Source organism: Pleuronectes platessa, chromosome 22 (genome assembly GCF_947347685.1).
Source record: "Pleuronectes platessa chromosome 22, fPlePla1.1, whole genome shotgun sequence".
NCBI classification, from domain to species: domain Eukaryota; kingdom Metazoa; phylum Chordata; class Actinopteri; order Pleuronectiformes; family Pleuronectidae; genus Pleuronectes; species Pleuronectes platessa.
Window position 1 is genome coordinate 9,747,398 of NC_070647.1, and position 18,386 is coordinate 9,765,783.

The following is an 18,386-nucleotide window of genomic DNA, read 5'->3' on the forward strand; positions in this document are numbered from 1 at the left end:
GTATAAGAGTGTAATGTTTGTTAAGAAATATCTAAGGGGTGAAAACAGCATGGATAACCTCTGTCCTCTCACTTGCTCTGTCAGAAATGAGCAAACCACTGTGTCACACTCTGGCAGTACCCTCTGTTCTGAGGCCTGAGCTAACCTTTGGTAATCTTTTCCCAAAAACGTCTCGTAAGCCCACTCGATCCCCTCCTCCTGAGCTCCCAAAATGACCCTCAATCCTTTACTGCAACTCTGAGCTCCTAAAGCCCGTCATCTAACCTCCATCCTATAAGCCAGAAGAGACCAATGGAGCTATTATAACCTGTTTATAGAAGTCAGGGTTCATTAACAGAATCAGCCTCTCATAAATGACGAACTATCACTCTGTATTTTGCTCTCTAGCCATTTGCAAGGACTCTTTTATTGGCTGGAAAATTCGGGTCACCTCGTAATATTTCATGAATAGAGTCCTAATATTAGGCAACACGCCATTTTCCAGGGGTTGTATCTGAAGATTAGCCTGCATTATAATGAAAAATGTGGAACATCTTAAGTTATTCTTTAGCATACATTTCACAAATCCTCAGGTATGAGGACTTTGATTTATTGATTATGTTGTGACTTTCTTCGCAATTCCGACATATTACTTTATTCTTGTAAATATTTTACTACCAAAATCTATGAATTTATTTTTCTTTAACATGGCCCTAATACTCTCACACTCTTGCTTCTGGATTAGAAAGACCTTTCATAACAGTTGATTGTACATTTGGTACAACAGCTCCACTCAGTCCCATCCTGCTTTTTTAGCAACACGTCTAGACATCTTCAGGACCTCCATGCTTCCTCTGATAGATTTGTATATATGCATGGTTATGAACTCATCTTCATTCTTATTCACAATTGAGTGATTTTGTTGTTTAACTGTATTTAATCAAGTTAAACATCCCCAGTAGTTTTCCATCACTTTTTCAATAACCAGTCCTTCCAGCGCTGCACTTAATAGCCAGGGTCAACTGGGGTAAAGCTTTGCTTCGGTTTTAATTCAAGGATCCCAATCTCTCGAACAATCAACAATTAAACAAGAATACAGTGGTAGGAGAGAGAGAAAGAGAGCGGGAGGGGGTAGAAAGAAAGGAAGGGGGAAACAATTTGTTGTATTGTGTTTGTTGGCGCATGGTCTGACCAGTTGGAGCTGGATGCAAGAGAAAGCGGGGCCCAAAAAGTGGCTGAGGGAGAAGAGGTGTAGCAGCCTATGAAATGATCATACCTTGAATGATGAGTTCCATTCACTGCACTAAGCCTTGAATTGCACACACACGTATGCACATTTGGCAATGCTGAAGAAGAAAAAGGATGGGGGAGTAGGAGAGCCCCGTGTGAAAAAGGTAAGCAGAGGAGAGAATGGAGGACAGGGCGAATTAATCTGGATTTGCTGCTGGTTGCAGGGAGATGATGCTGTGACTGGAGGCTAACATCATAACAGTTTTGCCTGTTTCTGTGTAAAATGTTTGTCTATTTGGAGAGCTGTTGATGCTTTAGTCCACAATTTCATTATGGGATGTTAGGAGATCACAGAACTGGAAAAATAAGCAAAATCCAGAAATGAGAAAGCGGTTCATCGTGTTATTGATTTCATGAGTCTCAGTCTTGTCAGTTTTGATTGGACAGCATCTCTTCCCTGTGTCAATCACACAGTGCCTTGCACATTGAGAGAACGAGTGACTGAAGACACCCACACACATACGCAACCTCTTGTCGTTTGACGTACAAGCACACAGAGGGCTGTGTCTTAATATCAGAATTGTTTTGTAACCCGTTTTTGATAAAAACCAGAAAACATGCGCTCAAGGTCAAGCTTTTTGTGCGAGGTATGACGTTTGTTCCGGCGCTTTTTAATCAACCCCATTAAGCTTTTCAATACCACCGTCATAAGACCCTGACATTGACAGAAACTCTCGCTTTCCAATTCATATCTTGACAGAATGAATGCTGATCCTAGGGCATTATTCAACAACTTTTCTGAGACGGATGAAAAAACACAATTGAGTGTTTTCTTTCTTCATTATACCCCAACTACCTTTTTTTGTTCTTGAGAGGTTTCATTGCAGTGATAAATCAGCCATTCGTACTCTAATCAGCAAATAAATGATGATGCACCAGACTATCGGCTCTGATGTAACGGCTATAAGATTAACAGAGTGATAGAATCATTATCCGTACAGTGGGCTGACTACAGTGAACAGCCAATCACCTCCCACTCTTTTCACAGGACCAAGATGAACTGTCAAACCGCGTCTGGCCTTGTCGCTGCTTCATAATCGCCTCATTGTCTTAATCTGTTAAAAGTGGGAGTGAAATCAAAGCTGGTCTCCTTTCCTAGAGACTGATATGTAGTTATATTTTTATGTTTACTATCTGCTTCTGTATTTCTTTTTTTATCTCAAACATTTTTTTCAAAAATATCTCTTCAAATGCAGCATTACCCGACTCGAAAGGATTAAAGATGAAGTCAAAGTTTGATTTTAATGGTCATGGAATTTAAAGTGTCAACATAATCTTATTAATATATAACCACAATGTGTGCAATTATATGGGATCTGTGTATATGAATGTACAAAGCCTGGCACCTTCTTTGAGGTTGAAAGTTCACGATGACAAGGCCAAGTTGTTAAAATCCAAACTGAGTATTGATCTCCTGCTCTCTCCCTCAGATCCAGTTTGCCGACCAGAAACAGGAGTTCAACAAGCGCCCGTCCAAGATCGGCCGGCGCTCTCTGTCCCGCTCCATCTCCCAGTCCTCCACAGACAGCTACAGCTCAGGTAAATGCACACATTTGCACATACACACTCTCTCCCTGTTGCTCAATCCCTGTAGCTACTTATCAAGGTTTAACAAAGGTACAGACTGAAGAGGGGGATAGAAAGACTGTGAGCTGAAGTATTGGGTGTTGTTGAAATTGAATGGCATGGGTGACGCAAATCCTCAGTCTCAATTGGGACTTTAGAAGGTTAAAGATGCGTACATATGTGCAGCACAGATTTATAACCCTTTACATCAATCCATAAACAAATGATGAAGGCTCCAGGCAACAAGGGGAGTACATTCACTAGAGGGAAGTGAAAAAGCCTGCTGCATACTCCAAAATGTCAAGCTCGACCAGAGAAAATATTGCTTTTGTTTTGAGAAAAAATTGAACAGCACCAAGAGCAGTCTGACATAATCCTCCTCACCACTTCGGCACTTCCTTACTCTCCTCTTAACCCCGTCGGCCCTCCCTTATTTTCCTCATCTCTCTAAGAGCAGCAGAGTTTTTAGCAAATTTTTATTTTCTGCATAAGCTGCTTCGTGTTTGGAGGCTCTCTGACTTCCTGCCGTGCATAAGGGTCATTCAGAGTGCACGGTTCTTCCAATGACACCATTAGCATAATGAATTAATCTGTGTGTGTGATACTGTTTGTACAGCATCTCTACTCATGGCACAGTATGATGAACAGACAGATGGATGGCAGATGGACAAATGGACTCTGAGGCAGTATTAGTGGAGGGCCATAATCAGTTCCTCGGGTTAAGGGTTCTAAAAAAAGTATTCTGAGTACTCTAACTGAGAGAAGAATATTTTGGTCCTGTGACTTGCCACCGGCACATTTGCTGGCTGCTGCATGTTTTTGGAGGCAACCGACACCAATCGGGGTCAGCTGAAAAAACGACCTTGTGTTTCAGGAATAAAACGAGACAAAAATAATTATTGCTTCATTATAAAATTAAGACACACAGCCCTTTTGTCATTCATTACGCTTTATTTTAACTGTGGTATACATTGTGGTAGAGATCCTATTTATAATATAGCTTAGCAAAGAAAATAAACATTCCAGGACATAAAGAAAACACAAATAAGAAACAGTAAAATTTGCAAAATAGCATAAGCAAGATCACATGTAAAAGCCTTAGGAAAAGAACCCAGTACTTAAAATGAATCGTAAACAAATGAGTTGATTACATTAAGAGCCCCTGCAGCTAAAATAAGATGAGATTTAAAAAATTTTTATTACCTTTAGGATTATAATGAGTGGAGCTTTAGATTGTTCTATATGTTATTCCTTGCATGATGAGCAAAACTGGATTTACAGTCTTGAGTAAAATCAGTTGGCGCCTGCAGTGTCATTTGAGAATATTTTATAAGAGCACACATTAAAAGACAGTGGTGAGGTGATGTGAGGGGTTGATAGACCAATCACCAGTAACAAATCTTAAAGCAGAATGTGAAACCACGTCCAACAGGGTTGAAGCTGAAGTGTGTATGTATAAAATGTTACGATAATCTAAAATCTCCTTACATATTTTCCTTAGAAAAAGGGCCTGAATTATGATGCGACCTCTCCCCTGGACTTAATCTCCTCTCTCTGGTCTGAAGCTTAAGTCATGAGAGCTTTTTTTCTTCCTACATGTTACAAGGGTGATGAGAGCACTTATTCAGCATTTATGTCACTCATTGATTTGACAAGCTCACTTTCAACTCCACTGTAGCATTCTTATGTTTAAACTATTAACAGCAGCCATTGTAATTTGAGTCCAGAGTCGTCAATGCTAGCAATGTTAAACGATTTCCAGACATTTGTTTAACCCACTGTCTCGTCCCCCTTCTTTGAACTCTGTTCCATGCTCTTTCTTTTTTTCTTCCTCTCATCCCTATCTGCTGATTGCCTGTCTTCTCCCATAAATCCTTCACTCGAGTGCTCCTTATTTCTCTGATGGTTCCCACAGCACATAGAACTCACCAGCAGCACTTTTCCCAAGACCATTAATTTCACATTTGTTTAACGCGAAGCTTTAAAGATTTATAGAGTGATATGATCAAAGTAGTTGCCATATTGTTAAAAGGGAGAATCCTAAGAAGCTTTTAGGTATCAAACTGAGAACAGATATTACATTAAGTCATTGTCATGGGTTATTTATAATCCCTTTTATCTTTTATAGGTATATAAAACCCTTCTGTATTTGGAAAAAGACATAATAAATCCTCCCGCTTGTGATATTATTTTCCTTCACCTTCACACTCTCTTCTCAGGCTGTGTTACAGTATCGCTTGGAAGTTACAGAAAACTACAATTTGTACGATAATAGATGAAACACGAGTGAAAACAACATTAGGAATATTTTATCTTCAATTTCGATCCCTTCACCAAAATCTTGCACACTTAACGTTTAGCAACAGCATCGTTAAAGGCCCACGTTTAATGTGCTTCTGGTCCAAATTCTTATCGTGTACCTGCTCTGCACAAGCAGAACCAGCGCACAGTGTTACTATCAATGTGCTCCTGTATGCTGATGACACTCCTGTTGTTATCTCCACAGGTGCACTGACACTCCTCTTGGAATCACATTTGTTCTTTCATTTGAAAAGAGGCTGCAGTAGCTCTGTTGGAGGAAATTGTTCACACAGTTTCATAATCAGTTAAACTCGCTGCTGTGAAGAATCTGTGGGTTGGGAAAAAGCACAAGCTTTACTCACAATTGTTTTTTTTCTGGATCAAAGAATCGTCTGAGGGGAATATAAAATACTGTTTTAAAGTGTTTCTAAAAATGTAAGAGCTGAAATTATTATTATTAAGTCTGACAGAAAATTAATTGGTACAAGATTAAAATGAAAATTGAGTAATCGGTTTATATTCGCTGGTTGTCATCTCTCAAATTAGGCTTAATTTCCTTGCACATAGCGAAAACATTTTTGCTGTTTTGGCGAATAGTCGGAAAAAAACATTTTTAAAATTCTGCAGTGTTTTTCACTTTTTCTGAGATTTTATTGATAACATGATTATTAAATGATGAAAATATCTCTAGTTGTAGCTTTTGAAAAACAACTTGACATACTGCCGATAACATTTTGCGTGTCTGTCTTTCAGCGGCATCATACACAGACAGCTCAGACGATGAGACGTCTCCTCGGGACAAACAGCAAAAGAACTCCAAGGGCAATGGAGACTTCTGCATCAAAAACATCAAACAGGCCGACTTCGGACGCAGAGAGATCGAGATCGCTGAGCAAGGTAAAGGAAAAATCTTGTCACAGCTAATCGTACAAACAGAAAACATGAGGGTAAGCGGTGTATATTAAGTGAAGATCAGATAAACCATTGTTGAAAATAGTGTTGAAAACAAAACTATGTTCAAGTCACGTTTCATATGTCATGTTTTTGTGTTTACATTTTACTTAATCACAATTGCCTTTTCTGTTGATTCAGCAGATATAAACATTAGTTTAGACATAACAAATACAGTATCATTAGCTTGGGGTCAAATTGTATTCTGCATGTTTGAGTGTATCAGCTCTCTACACTGCTGGGCGACCATATGTCCCCTGCCACCGCAGGTGTAAAAACCCAACACATTATTACATATGATTGCCTAATTACTTCACAGATCATGAAGGAAGCCACACGCACACATAAACAAAATCACACAATGATAATAAATTATTGGAATTCCGTCCATACACATCCAACTGATAGCTTTATTTATTTTTTCTTTTAGAGATGCCAGCACTGATGGCTCTGAGGAAGCGAGCCCAGGGGGAGAAACCTCTCGCCGGTGCCAAGGTGGTGGGCTGCACCCATATCACTGCCCAGACTGCTGTGAGTAGGAAAGAAAAACACAGACACACACACACTCATTCACAGCCTAAACAGTATAAATACTGTGTCTTTTCAGCAGCTCCAACAGAAAGCTAAACATGGTGCTCTCCTCCCTTCCTTCAGGTGCTGATGGAGACTCTGTCAGCTCTGGGCGCTCAGTGCAGATGGGCAGCCTGTAACATCTACTCCACCCAGAACGAAGTAGCAGCTGCCCTGGCAGAGGGAGGTGAGACTCTTGGGAGTTGCTATGTGGGACACCTGCCCTTTTATCTCCCCTGTCTTTCACTCTCTTAAATATTCACTCCTCCTCCTCCTGTCTGATTTATCAGTTCAACTCTATTTTTTATGTATTAAACGCTTCCTATCTCTTTCTAGGTTTCAGTGTATTTGCATGGAAGGGTGAGTCGGAGGATGACTTCTGGTGGTGCATCGATCGCTGTGTCAACGTGGAAGGCTGGCAACCCAACATGGTAGCACATCTACATTCTAACCGAAGCCTGTTAAAGCATGCAAAAATCATCTTACCATTCATTTACATCCCACAGTGGCACATCACCAGCTATTTTTTTACCAGGAAACTAGATTTTGCATAATGGCTGTTACCTGCCTTTGAGGCTAGAAATACAAGAAGGAGCCTTAGGAGATTAATGTTAAAAAATGTATTTTGTGAAACTTTTGTTTGCTATTCAAGACTGCACTGAAATAAGTTATTTCAATAATTTTATGGAATAAATTTGAAGAAAGAAACTGTTTTAGTTTCAGTTTTAAGCTGGTTCCTTCTTATTTTCATCACTATCTTCTCTTAATTTTTCTCCCTCTCTTCCCCTCTTCATCTCTGCTTCTGTGTCAGATCCTGGATGATGGCGGAGACCTGACTCATTGGATTTATAAAAAATACCCAAATATGTTCAAGAAGATCAAGGGCATCGTAGAGGAGAGCGTCACCGGTGTGCACAGGTACAAACCCACGCTCCTGTCCTTGTTTGGCTTCTATTCATCGTAAAAGTGTGACTCAATGCTTTGCTTTGCCAATAAAACCACTTCTCATTATTTCAAATGAGAGAGTGCAAGCACATTTTTACACACTTGCAGAGTTTCTAATATGGTAACAGCACCATCTAGTGGTGAACATCCTCTCCATTAACACACAGTATGATTACACAATTACAGCATGGCTTTTTCTCATAAATGAAACTGTGTAAACTAAAATAAATAACCAATATTGAATCTCAATAATGTTTTCTCAAAATGTTACTGTTTATGTGTAGGTTGTATCAGCTGTCCAAGGCAGGGAAGCTGTGCGTCCCAGCCATGAACGTCAATGACTCCGTGACCAAGCAGAAGTTTGACAACCTCTACTGCTGCAGAGAGTCCATCTTAGACGGGTGAGAAACTGTCTTTTGTTAAAAAATGAATCAGTTTGCTAATTAATCCACCTCCTTTCTTCTCCACACAGTCTGAATAAATGTCAGGCTGCCAGTGAAATATTTGTGTTTCTCTCCTCAGCCTGAAGAGAACCACTGATGTCATGTTCGGGGGAAAACAGGTGGTGGTGTGTGGATACGGAGAGGTGAGGCTGACAAATACAGGCTTATACATAATGCTGAAATACTGACATCTATATGTAGGTTAGAAGATAAGTAAGATAATAGTTTGCCTGCTTATAAAGTAACTGGACATTAAAGGTTGCGTCCTTCCAAACCAACCAGGCTGGCAGATTGTTTGTCTCCGCCAGCATTGCACTGCTGAATAAACTTGGAAAAGAAAACACTTTAACCTCAGTGGGGAATGATACAGCACATTGCTTTTATATAATGCACTGCAGAGTTCTTCAGATTATGTGAATTGATCTTTGGTATTTTGCAGAGGTGTGGACTCGAGTCACATGACTTGGATTCGAGTCAGACTCGAGTCATGAATTTGATGACTTTAGACTCGACTTGACAAAATGTAAAGAGACTTGCAACTCGACTTGGACTTCAACCTCAATGACTCGTGACTTCACTTGGACTTATGCCGTTTGACTTGATAAGACTTGCTCCTTTACCTAAAACACAACGATTAAAAAGTATGTTATTAAGGAGCGCTCTGTATCATTCATCGTGTTTGTGTGTGTCTGTGTGTGTGTGTGTGTGTGTGTGCAGCGCCGATGCTCCCAAAACACGCACTACGCGCTGTGCATCGGGCACCAAGTCCTGAGGGGGCACCAAAGAAAAAGCAACTGAAAAATCATCATAGTTATAATAATTATGTAGCCGAGCGTTTGGTTGTATCATAAGTCCGGCTTCAGCCGACAAAGGACACGAGAGCAGGTCATGCGCTCGGGACAGCACACCCGTTTATCCTCAGTTCATTTTACAACTTCACTCATCACAGCACCCACTTCCTTTAAAACCCCCTTTCAAAATAAGAGTCACTACCAACAACCCACTTAAAACCGGAAATACAAATCAACCCTCAACAATAACGTCATTAAATAAATTAGCTTACAATTATAATGCCGATATTATTTCAGTATAGAAATATTAGGTACCTTTTATGCATGTATATCACAAAAAAGTCAGAACAAGAGATATATTAAATTGCTCAAAAAAAGTTAAAGAAGATTGACTATTCTTGTTTAACTTGTTTATTCTTGGAATCATACTACGTCCCCATCGTGCACAAGTGACTGACAGACTTTTGGCCAATTTTGTCTTTTGCAAATGCAATGCAGCATAGGGCCCTGACATATAAAAAGCACAACCCCGTTCATTGCTATGTTCAAGTATTTGTTATGTTTCTCACATGTACACACAAACACAGACAATATGAGGTGAGATAAATGAGATGAGATAAACACAGGACAGGACAGAAACTGCTGTGGAACTAGTTAAAATGCTAAATACAATGTTAGCACTTTTGTACAAATAATTACAGTTGCACTTGTTTTTTCAAATGTGTTCATTCTGTAGGAGTGGTTTAAAATGAAGAATATTCTTGCAAAATATGAGTTAAATGTTAAAAATGACTTGGACTTGACTTGAGACTTGTCAGTCTTGACTTTGGACTTGACTCGGGACTTGCCTCTCTTGACTTGGGACTTGACTCGGGACTTGAGGGCAAAGACTTGAGACTTACTTGGGACTTGCAAAAAAATGACTTGGTCCCACCTCTGGTATTTTGTGTATTGGATTATTGCATCTCATTTTCTTCCTTAGGTTGGCAAAGGCTGCTGTGCTGCCCTCAAAGCGATGGGCTCCATCGTCTACGTCACAGAGATCGACCCCATCTGTGCCTTGCAGGCCTGGTGAGACTTTTTTGAGTTTCCTATGAGTCCCTGTCAGCGTTGACAGCACATCAGTCTAATGTTCTTTATTCTGTTTCTCCTCATTACAGCATGGACGGATTCAGGCTGGTGAAGCTGAACGAAGTAATCAGACAAGTGGACATCGTGATCACCTGCACAGGTTTGGTTCTGGTCTCTCTTTGGCTCTGTCTCAAAATATATAAAAAACTCTGCAGTGGGATCTTGACATCATCGACTAATCACCTACTAACAGCTGCATGGGCATTTTTACCCACAGAGAATAACAGATTTCATTAAATGCACATAAATCCTTGAGGAACTCACTATTCTGTCACTGTTGGTTCAGTAGGATTGGACAGTTTCAGCTGCTGTCATCCGTCTGCAGCAGTTAATACAGCTCAGCAGCTTCTTGTCTTGAACACTTATTCAGGGCAGAGAGTTATTTGAGTCTCTGCTGACAGGCCTTAAGCTTTGGACTGAAAATGCAGTAGAACAGGAAAGATATTAATAATAGAATAATGAGGTATTTCTGCAAGAATCTGCCAATAAAGTTACAAAGTGCTGTGAAATTGTAAAACAGTACAAGCATTCGCTCTAATAAGGTCACATACTGGGGACGCTATTACTGTCGACTCATTAGAGCGCCTGTACCAATAAAAAAATCTTGTTGAATTTGGAGTAAAACTGTCAGTGAAGTTATCTTTACATTTTTCTTTACAATACAGTCGGATATGCACCATTAGCATGTTTCAAGATTACATATGTGTGACTTATTCAAACCGAAAAGGAGTCATTAGCAATTCATTTCTTAGCATCCCTGTCGTTTTGAAAAAAATGACAGGGTTGGTAATTTTAGAAACATGCACATATGCTTAAAAAGGCACTACGTAGGCAGGTGAAAGCCTCAGACTAGATCACACTGTCAGACTTAATTAATGATGTCTAAGCACTATGATAAGAAATACTTAAAATATTGGAATGAATAGACGGATGGAGAGTTTTTAAACCCAGTGGGAAACTAGAGTGCAGCCACTTCACAGGAAATAGTGAGGAAAAAAATGAAATAGTCCCAGTTCTCCTACTCTGTCCGTCGGCTGTCATTAAGAGATATGAGTCTAACCTTTCCTGCTTTTACCTTCTCCCTCTCTCCATCAGGCAATAAGAACGTGGTTGTGAGAGAGTACCTGGACCGCATGAAGAACGGCTGCATTGTCTGCAACATGGGACACTCCAACACTGAGATCGATGTGGTCAGTTACCAGACAACACCAATTAAATAATGCTGGTTTTTCTTTCAATACCTCTGAGAACGAGGTAATGGTTTCATGTGTGTCTGTTCATTAGTTAGCAGTACGACGCAAAAACTACCGAACAGATTTGTATGACATTTTTTGGAGGGATGGGGCCTGAGAGAGAATTAATAAAAACGTATCCAGAGAAATGGGTGGATCCAGATCTTTTCCAACACGGCAAGCTAGGGTGTCGGCTTTGGCGATAGGTATGCACACTCCGGGGGACCCTCTTGTCTATATTTGTGGTAAATTAAGAGATTCAGACACGAGAGGAAGCCATGACTCAGTTCTCTGCTGCTTGCGCCCTGGAAAAGACCCAACATGTGGTCTCAGCTTTTGGCCAATAGTAAAATATGGGTGATCGTTTGTCCTAACGGAAATCTGAAAGCAAATGGATTAAGGCAAATGATCGTCGATGGTGTTGTGTTCACCCTGTAGACGAGCCTGCGGACTCCGGAGCTGACCTGGGAGAGGGTGCGCTCTCAGGTGGACCATGTCATCTGGCCCGATGGCAAGAGGATAGTGCTGCTGGCTGAGGTACACACAAACACATACATACATACACATACACAAACACACATACACACACAGGACTTTGAAAGCGCAGTTCATAGCAACTAAACTCAAATTCCATGTTGAGTCATGCGCTCTCACAGTTAAGAGGTTCACTGAACTTTGTTGAAAATCCTCAACAAACCAGGGTAAGGAAATTGTATTATTTGAAGACATGCGCTACCCTGCATAGACACATTTTTAAAATGTGTGTGTGTATGACATACTGTGACAGAATGAGAGCAGTCTGACAGGGACAAGCAAACAGACTTGTTTGCCTTTTATCTGAAGCAGGTTTCAACCCCTCCTCCATCCTCATCTCACCTCCCTCCAGATCAAAATGTTCCACACAGCTCTGATCCAAAATGGTTTAGTTTTTAAACTGTCACCTATCATCTTTCATACATCTAAAATATATAGCATTTAGGTAACAGTTTTTTTATTTTCAGCTTGGGAGGCTCTTTGTGTACAGTAACACAACACAACGAGAGACCAAAGAAAACATTTTCTACAATTAAATACACACAGTTTTACTTCATCTCACCCTCTGCAGCACCTGATTTCCACCAAAGTCTCTCTGCAGTGCAGCATCTCAGACAGCTGCAGTATCTTATTTTGGAGAGGAAAAAAATGTATCTTTACTGTCGTGTCTGCTGGTGTAAAACGATGCACCACAGCAACGTACAGAGATGGAGGAAAAATACACTGATCAGAGTCAGATGTAAAAATGGTTAGGAGATTTTGACATTCCAACCTTTGAAAAGAGAAGATTCTCACATAGAAATTACCTCGCTAAATCATTTTATTTGCATTAGAGACATTTTTAGCACACAGCTCTTTTCTCAGACTTCTTAATATCCATCTATTCTAATCATTTATGAAATGAAAGATAACATTGAGTAATTCTTCATTAAAATGTCTAAAAACAACTTGACCTATATATTTTGTTGACTTGTGTACTGGTATTATTCAAAATGTTTAAGTTATATAAAATTGTTAATATTTTTCAAACTTCAAACTTTTTCTCACCTTTGCACAACCTCTGAGTCTTCTTCCCTCATTTACTCTTTAATCTAACTTTATATTACTTTTCCTTCCTCTTCAGGGTCGACTGCTGAACCTCAGCTGTTCCACTGTGCCCACTTTTGTGCTTTCCATCACTGCCACGACACAGGTAGATTTACGTTTGTCCTATTTACACTTTGGTACGTGACTTTTGCCTTGCACTTGCTTTGTTTTTCTTCGAAGAATCTGAAAAAGTTGCACTTGTTTCTGTGCAGGCGCTGGCTCTGATAGAGTTGTACAATGCCCCAGAGGGACGCTACAAGCAGGATGTTTACCTGCTGCCCAAGAAGATGGGTAAGATTAACTGGCTTTGATGTGTCAAAGAAAGACTGTAAAACAAAAGAACAGTAGTATGTAGAAGTCTTAATCTCTGTTAGATAACGTAAATAGTAAGCGATCAGGCCAGGGAGATGTATAATCTTGTTGGCTTCAAAATTGCCACCAAGCGAGGAGCTGATAGCAGAGGGTTTGTTTTTGCCCCAGCAGAGAGCCTGCAGGCTTATTGCATTTATCTCTATAGGCGACTCACTCTGCCTCAACTGTTCCGCTCAGTCGTCTCCCTGGATAGCAAAATTCTTCACAGTACAATGAGTCCTGCATACGTTAAGCCCACAGCATGTGTGCAGTGCTGGCCGCCACATTTGCTATTAAACATGCATTGCACAGACAAACATGTAGCGAAATGCAGGTCAAACTGTCGGTGACATCACACACACACTGACAGAAAGATGATGGAGAGAATGTGTGCGTTGGAATGCAAAGAGGAGACGAGATGAAGGAATTAATCTGCCACACACGCCTGCTGAATGTTAACATGTTCCTCCTCTCTCTCGCCCTCCAGATGAGTATGTGGCCAGCCTACATCTGCCTACGTTCGACGCACATCTCACAGAGCTGTCAGACGAGCAGGCCAAGTATCTGGGCTTGAACAAGAACGGACCCTTTAAGCCAAACTACTATAGGTATGAAAACGCCCCTGCACACTCAGCCTGGACAGCTTTTAAATAGATTATCACAGTTATTCTGAATGTGTATAACAGTGTCTGTGGTTAAGCAACATTTTACCAAATCTGACTCTACTGTTGAATCTGCTTATTCTATTAAATAATTAGTTTCTCAATTTAAAAATGTATTATTACAGTTTACATTATTAATGTAAACTACTTTGTAGCTACATCCAAAAATGAGATTTTATAAATCTGGGGTAATATGATCAATTTGAAAAAATTTCCCATCTGCAAATATGGAAGAGGCAGCGTTTATGACCTATACTATAACCAACCATCAGGGGAGATCCAGATGTTTTGGCTTCACTTTGGGCAGCTGTCATGACGCCCATCTTTATATAGCGTGTATTGATATATCAGTGATCTGTTAACCGTGGTCTCATGGAACCGTAATGATCCCAATCTGACTGAAACCTCTCTCTGTCTTTAAGGTATTAAACCAGTGTGGGAGTCGGACTGTGGAAATACCAATTCTCCATGAATCGCACAGACTTGCAGAGGAGGAGGAGGAGGACGGAGAGGAGGACAGAATAGTCAACACACTTGCTTTATATTCGTGGGGAGGAAGGGGGGGAGCTCCGACCGAGCCTGATGAAGAAGGGGGTTGGCTGAGAGGAGAGGTTTTCCACGTGCTTATGGCGGCCGTTTTATTTATTCATGCTTGACGACAATAATAATACCATTAACTCTGCGGAGCTGCTCCTGCCATTCGCCACTAGCTAGCTCCCCCGGCGTCATTTTCTTCTGGGAGATGTTTTACTTCCCTTCCGCTCGGCGTCACACCGCCACTATCTCGTTCTCTTTAGACGCTCATTTGTGTGTCGAGTTGTACGTAAACCCCTTCATCCTCCCCTCCCCATTGCCAGATCTTTTATTGTTTAACTATTAAAGATGAAATTATTGATGCTAAAAAATATATATACTATATAAAAAAAACTTGATTAAAAAAATCTGTGTGAATGAAGGTGACCTTTTGAAGATTTAGTGACGGACACTTTTTCCTGTCCTTTTTTTTGTTGTCTTTCTTTTCTACTTGTAATTATGTTTTTGTTTTCTCTTGTGTAATATTAGCGAGGGTGGGGGTCCAATCATATCAGTCTTTTCTTTCATCATTTCATTGAGATTACTGTCGTATCTGTTTTTAAACACTTTTTATTATGCGGTTTGGTTCTTTCCGAGCAGCCTGTAGTAATTGTTTAATGCTTCTTTTTTGTTAAGTATGACCAGTGAAACATCTCATTAGTTGCTTCTCTCTCGGCCTCCAGCTGCTCACATGTCACCAATGTTGAAGTCAGAGAAAGTATTTCAAGCTTAGTGAGCTCTGAACCTTTTTTCAGTTAGTCTTTTCCTTTACAAAGAGACGATACTGTAATCGAAGCATGACAGGTTGTCAGATCATTACAAGGGTTATACTGTATATTTAGATATTTATATAGAAAACTTACGATTTTTCTATCTTTCTCTCTTGCGCCATCTAATATAAGTTTTGGTAAAGAAATCAACATGCGTCATAAAGGTAAAGCAATTAAATGTTCTAATGATGTGTGATAAATGTACTTAAAACCTGGATTTCTAAAACTGTGACAAAACACAAACCAAATGTGGAGCAAGCTGTTGCCAGTCCGGTACTAACGCAGATTTCCTCAATCAGGTCGTCTTTAATGTGTGGTGCTGTGTAGATGTACTGCACTGACCATACAAAACACTACTCTTTGGTACTTGCTGATACAGTGAATCGGTTCATCTTCAAAAATCTGAATTCCATCAGGATTTATTTTCTTTCCATCCAAGAAACACAACAAGCTTCTCTGAAAATTCATGTGCATTTTCCTGTAAAGGGATTTTTCAAGATCTCAAAAATATATAGATCTTCTTCCTCATACCTGCGAGGCTTAGATGCGTCTTCTATAATGAGCTGTACAGTCGTCATCCTCCGACGGCTCTTTCCAGGTTGACCTGATAAAGGAAATTAGAAAATCCTGACGGTCATTTCACCTGACAGCCGAGTGAAGCCTGCTGCCACCGGCTCTAAACTGCACCTGAACCGTTCTGTGCCGGCCTGCTGGGAGACGCCGCCTGCTCTGCTCCTGCAGAAAGGCTTCAAATTGTTTGAGCACACCAGTTTGTCGGCTGAAATGTTGTGGTGTGTGGAAGTAAATTAGATTTTGTCTTGAACAGGTAAAAATGGCACAAAAAGCTTTACCAGTAAAATAAATACTTTGACTTGAATGAAGTTCAAATATTTCAACACAATTTATGCAATCTTTTCCTTTTGTGACATGAGTAATATCATTTTACAGGAATAGTTTGACATTTAAGGAAATCTGCTCATTTGCTTTCTTGTCGAGAAGCTGGATACCACACGTCTGTATTGTGAATTTGCAGCACTAGCTAGTTAGCTTAGCTTAGCAAAGGACTGGAAATAGAGGGCAACAGCTGGCCAATCGTGACAACACATGTCCGCCTGCACCTCCATAGCTAATAAGTTTACTAATTTTAATAATAGATTGTTTGCTCAAATTGTACGGAAACAGAATGTCAGAATGACCGTTTGACTGTGGGATTACTGATATTTTTACACTTGTCATTAGTAAAACATTCAGAATTTATTAAATGTAGTGATCTGTACCGATTCTGGTGTCAGAAGCAGTATCAGTTTCCCCTCGGGTCCACTTTTATGCTCAACTCCTTAAATATCAAACTATTCCTTTAAATTCAAAGCTGTGTAGACAGACCTGCTCCTCAGATAAACCTGCTGCACACCCACATGACGATTCCTAATGCTGTGTCACAAGCCCATGTGACCTCAACACTACTCTGCCGATGTTTGTGCAACTGTCACCTTGTGCTGTTGAGACTCCCCCTCTTATCCAAGCGTGACCTGTCGTCCTTGTAGTTCTTAAGTCTTATTTCTCCGCTTTTTGATTTGAGTGTGTTAAAGAGTAAATGTACCTCTTTAAAGCTGAGGTGTGTATGTGAGTGTGTATAAATGTCTGTGTGAGTGTGTACACATCCTCTCTTCTAGGCCTTGGTTGCTTCGTTAACAGCTGCCTCAGGATCCTAGCCTGTGTGTCAGGGGGAGAAACCATGTATTTTATAAAGTTTTTATTTGTTTTTGTCAGTTGTGAGCTGACCGTGAACGTGGGCGGGCGGGGGACGACACCAGCATCATATGTGTATATATACCTATTATATACATATATGACAACCTTTAAAAGTATAGGAAGGAAAAAGAAGAATCAACTCCTGTATTTATTGTTGTAAATCCTCATGCAGTGCAAACTGGCAAAAATCCCAAACATGTTTTAAGTTGTCTAATAAAGAAAAAAAGAACCCTATGTTTAAATATTGCAAGTGATAATGTTAGATGATGAGCAATAATTACAAAATTCTGTACTCTTAATGAATAAAGATGTAAAAAATTGTAACCAGTGTGTTTTGTTCTGATTTCCACAAATATTTTCAACAGTTAATCACCTGCTTCGTCCTCATACATGTTTAGTGTGTGTTCCAGTGTGTTGTAATAGTGGACTGATTGTGTGTGTGTGTGTGTGTGCGTGTTTATGATCGTTCCAGGGGGTGGAGCATGTGTGCAGCTGCTGAAGTCTGTCACAGTCACAGGAACGTCTCTGACATGCTCACATCAGTCGTTAGATTTTGTTTACTCCTCACACACAAATTGCAACACAGGAATCAACAAAGTTTCTGCCCTGTAAAAGCAAAACAATTATAATTTACACCTCCATTAACACAATATACATTTAAAATCAATATTCAATAGGTTTTATTGGCTTTATGTCTGTCAGACTTGAGTCATCTGTGAATAATTATTCATCATGAGCTCCCCTGCTGTCCTGCCATGTGGTCACACTCAACCAGGAGCTCCCGCCCACATTCAAGTGTACAATCCAATAATGTCATCTGAAGTGGTTTGCACAGCCAGGCAAAAATGTATTTTTGATGAATGTATAAAAAATTAACTGGCTCCAGAGAAGGGAGTGTGACAGGAGGTGAAGGAAGTGCATCTAATGGTCGATCCGCTCCTGTTTGCCAGATCTGGGCCACAAGTAAGTTCTCCTGTCAATCAAAGGTGTCCCAAATTTGTTTTAATTTAGACAAATTATTACAGTCAATGAACTCTTGTTTGGATATTTTATAAAATTGGATTATTGTTCCCTTTAATGTCATTGATGTTTTGGCACATGAATATTTTTTCAATCAATGGTTAAATATTATTCATAAAATCTAACTTTATTTGTATAGCCCAGTTTCACAAATCTCAATTTGCCTTATAGAACTAAACAAGGTGTGACATCCTTAGTGAAAGAAAGGGTTAGGATCAAATTCTATTTCAAATATTTTGTGAGAGTTCTTTTAACAGGTCACATTAACAAAGCATAAAATGAAATATTTGTTTATGATACAATAAAATAATTAGTTATCAATACATATCAGGATCAATTGATTGACTGATTATCATCCCTCTGTACAATCTCCATTCACTGTTATCAGCTCTCTCTCTCTCTCTCTCTCTCTCTCTCTCTCTCTCTCTCTCTCTCTCTC

At 39.9% G+C, this 18,386-nt stretch overlaps 1 protein-coding gene across 2 annotated transcripts in view; it reads left to right on the top strand.

Annotated features, from left to right (window-relative positions):
• ahcyl2b (adenosylhomocysteinase like 2b) overlaps positions 1-17,251 on the top strand; it is a 38,994-nt gene extending 21,743 nt beyond the window's left edge. For both annotated transcript variants that reach the window (XM_053414849.1, XM_053414850.1), the window contains exons 2-17: positions 2,700-2,808; positions 5,890-6,033; positions 6,518-6,618; positions 6,742-6,844; positions 6,994-7,088; positions 7,469-7,575; positions 7,887-8,003; positions 8,125-8,188; positions 9,819-9,907; positions 9,997-10,067; positions 11,063-11,157; positions 11,638-11,736; positions 12,857-12,925; positions 13,032-13,110; positions 13,658-13,778; positions 14,255-17,251. In XM_053414849.1, coding sequence (XP_053270824.1) covers positions 2,700-2,808; positions 5,890-6,033; positions 6,518-6,618; positions 6,742-6,844; positions 6,994-7,088; positions 7,469-7,575; positions 7,887-8,003; positions 8,125-8,188; positions 9,819-9,907; positions 9,997-10,067; positions 11,063-11,157; positions 11,638-11,736; positions 12,857-12,925; positions 13,032-13,110; positions 13,658-13,778; positions 14,255-14,261 — 1,470 coding nt within the window. In that variant the 3' untranslated portion in view covers positions 14,262-17,251. The remainder of the gene's footprint in view (positions 1-2,699; positions 2,809-5,889; positions 6,034-6,517; positions 6,619-6,741; positions 6,845-6,993; positions 7,089-7,468; positions 7,576-7,886; positions 8,004-8,124; positions 8,189-9,818; positions 9,908-9,996; positions 10,068-11,062; positions 11,158-11,637; positions 11,737-12,856; positions 12,926-13,031; positions 13,111-13,657; positions 13,779-14,254) is intronic.
• Positions 17,252-18,386: the final 1,135 nt, after the last annotated feature.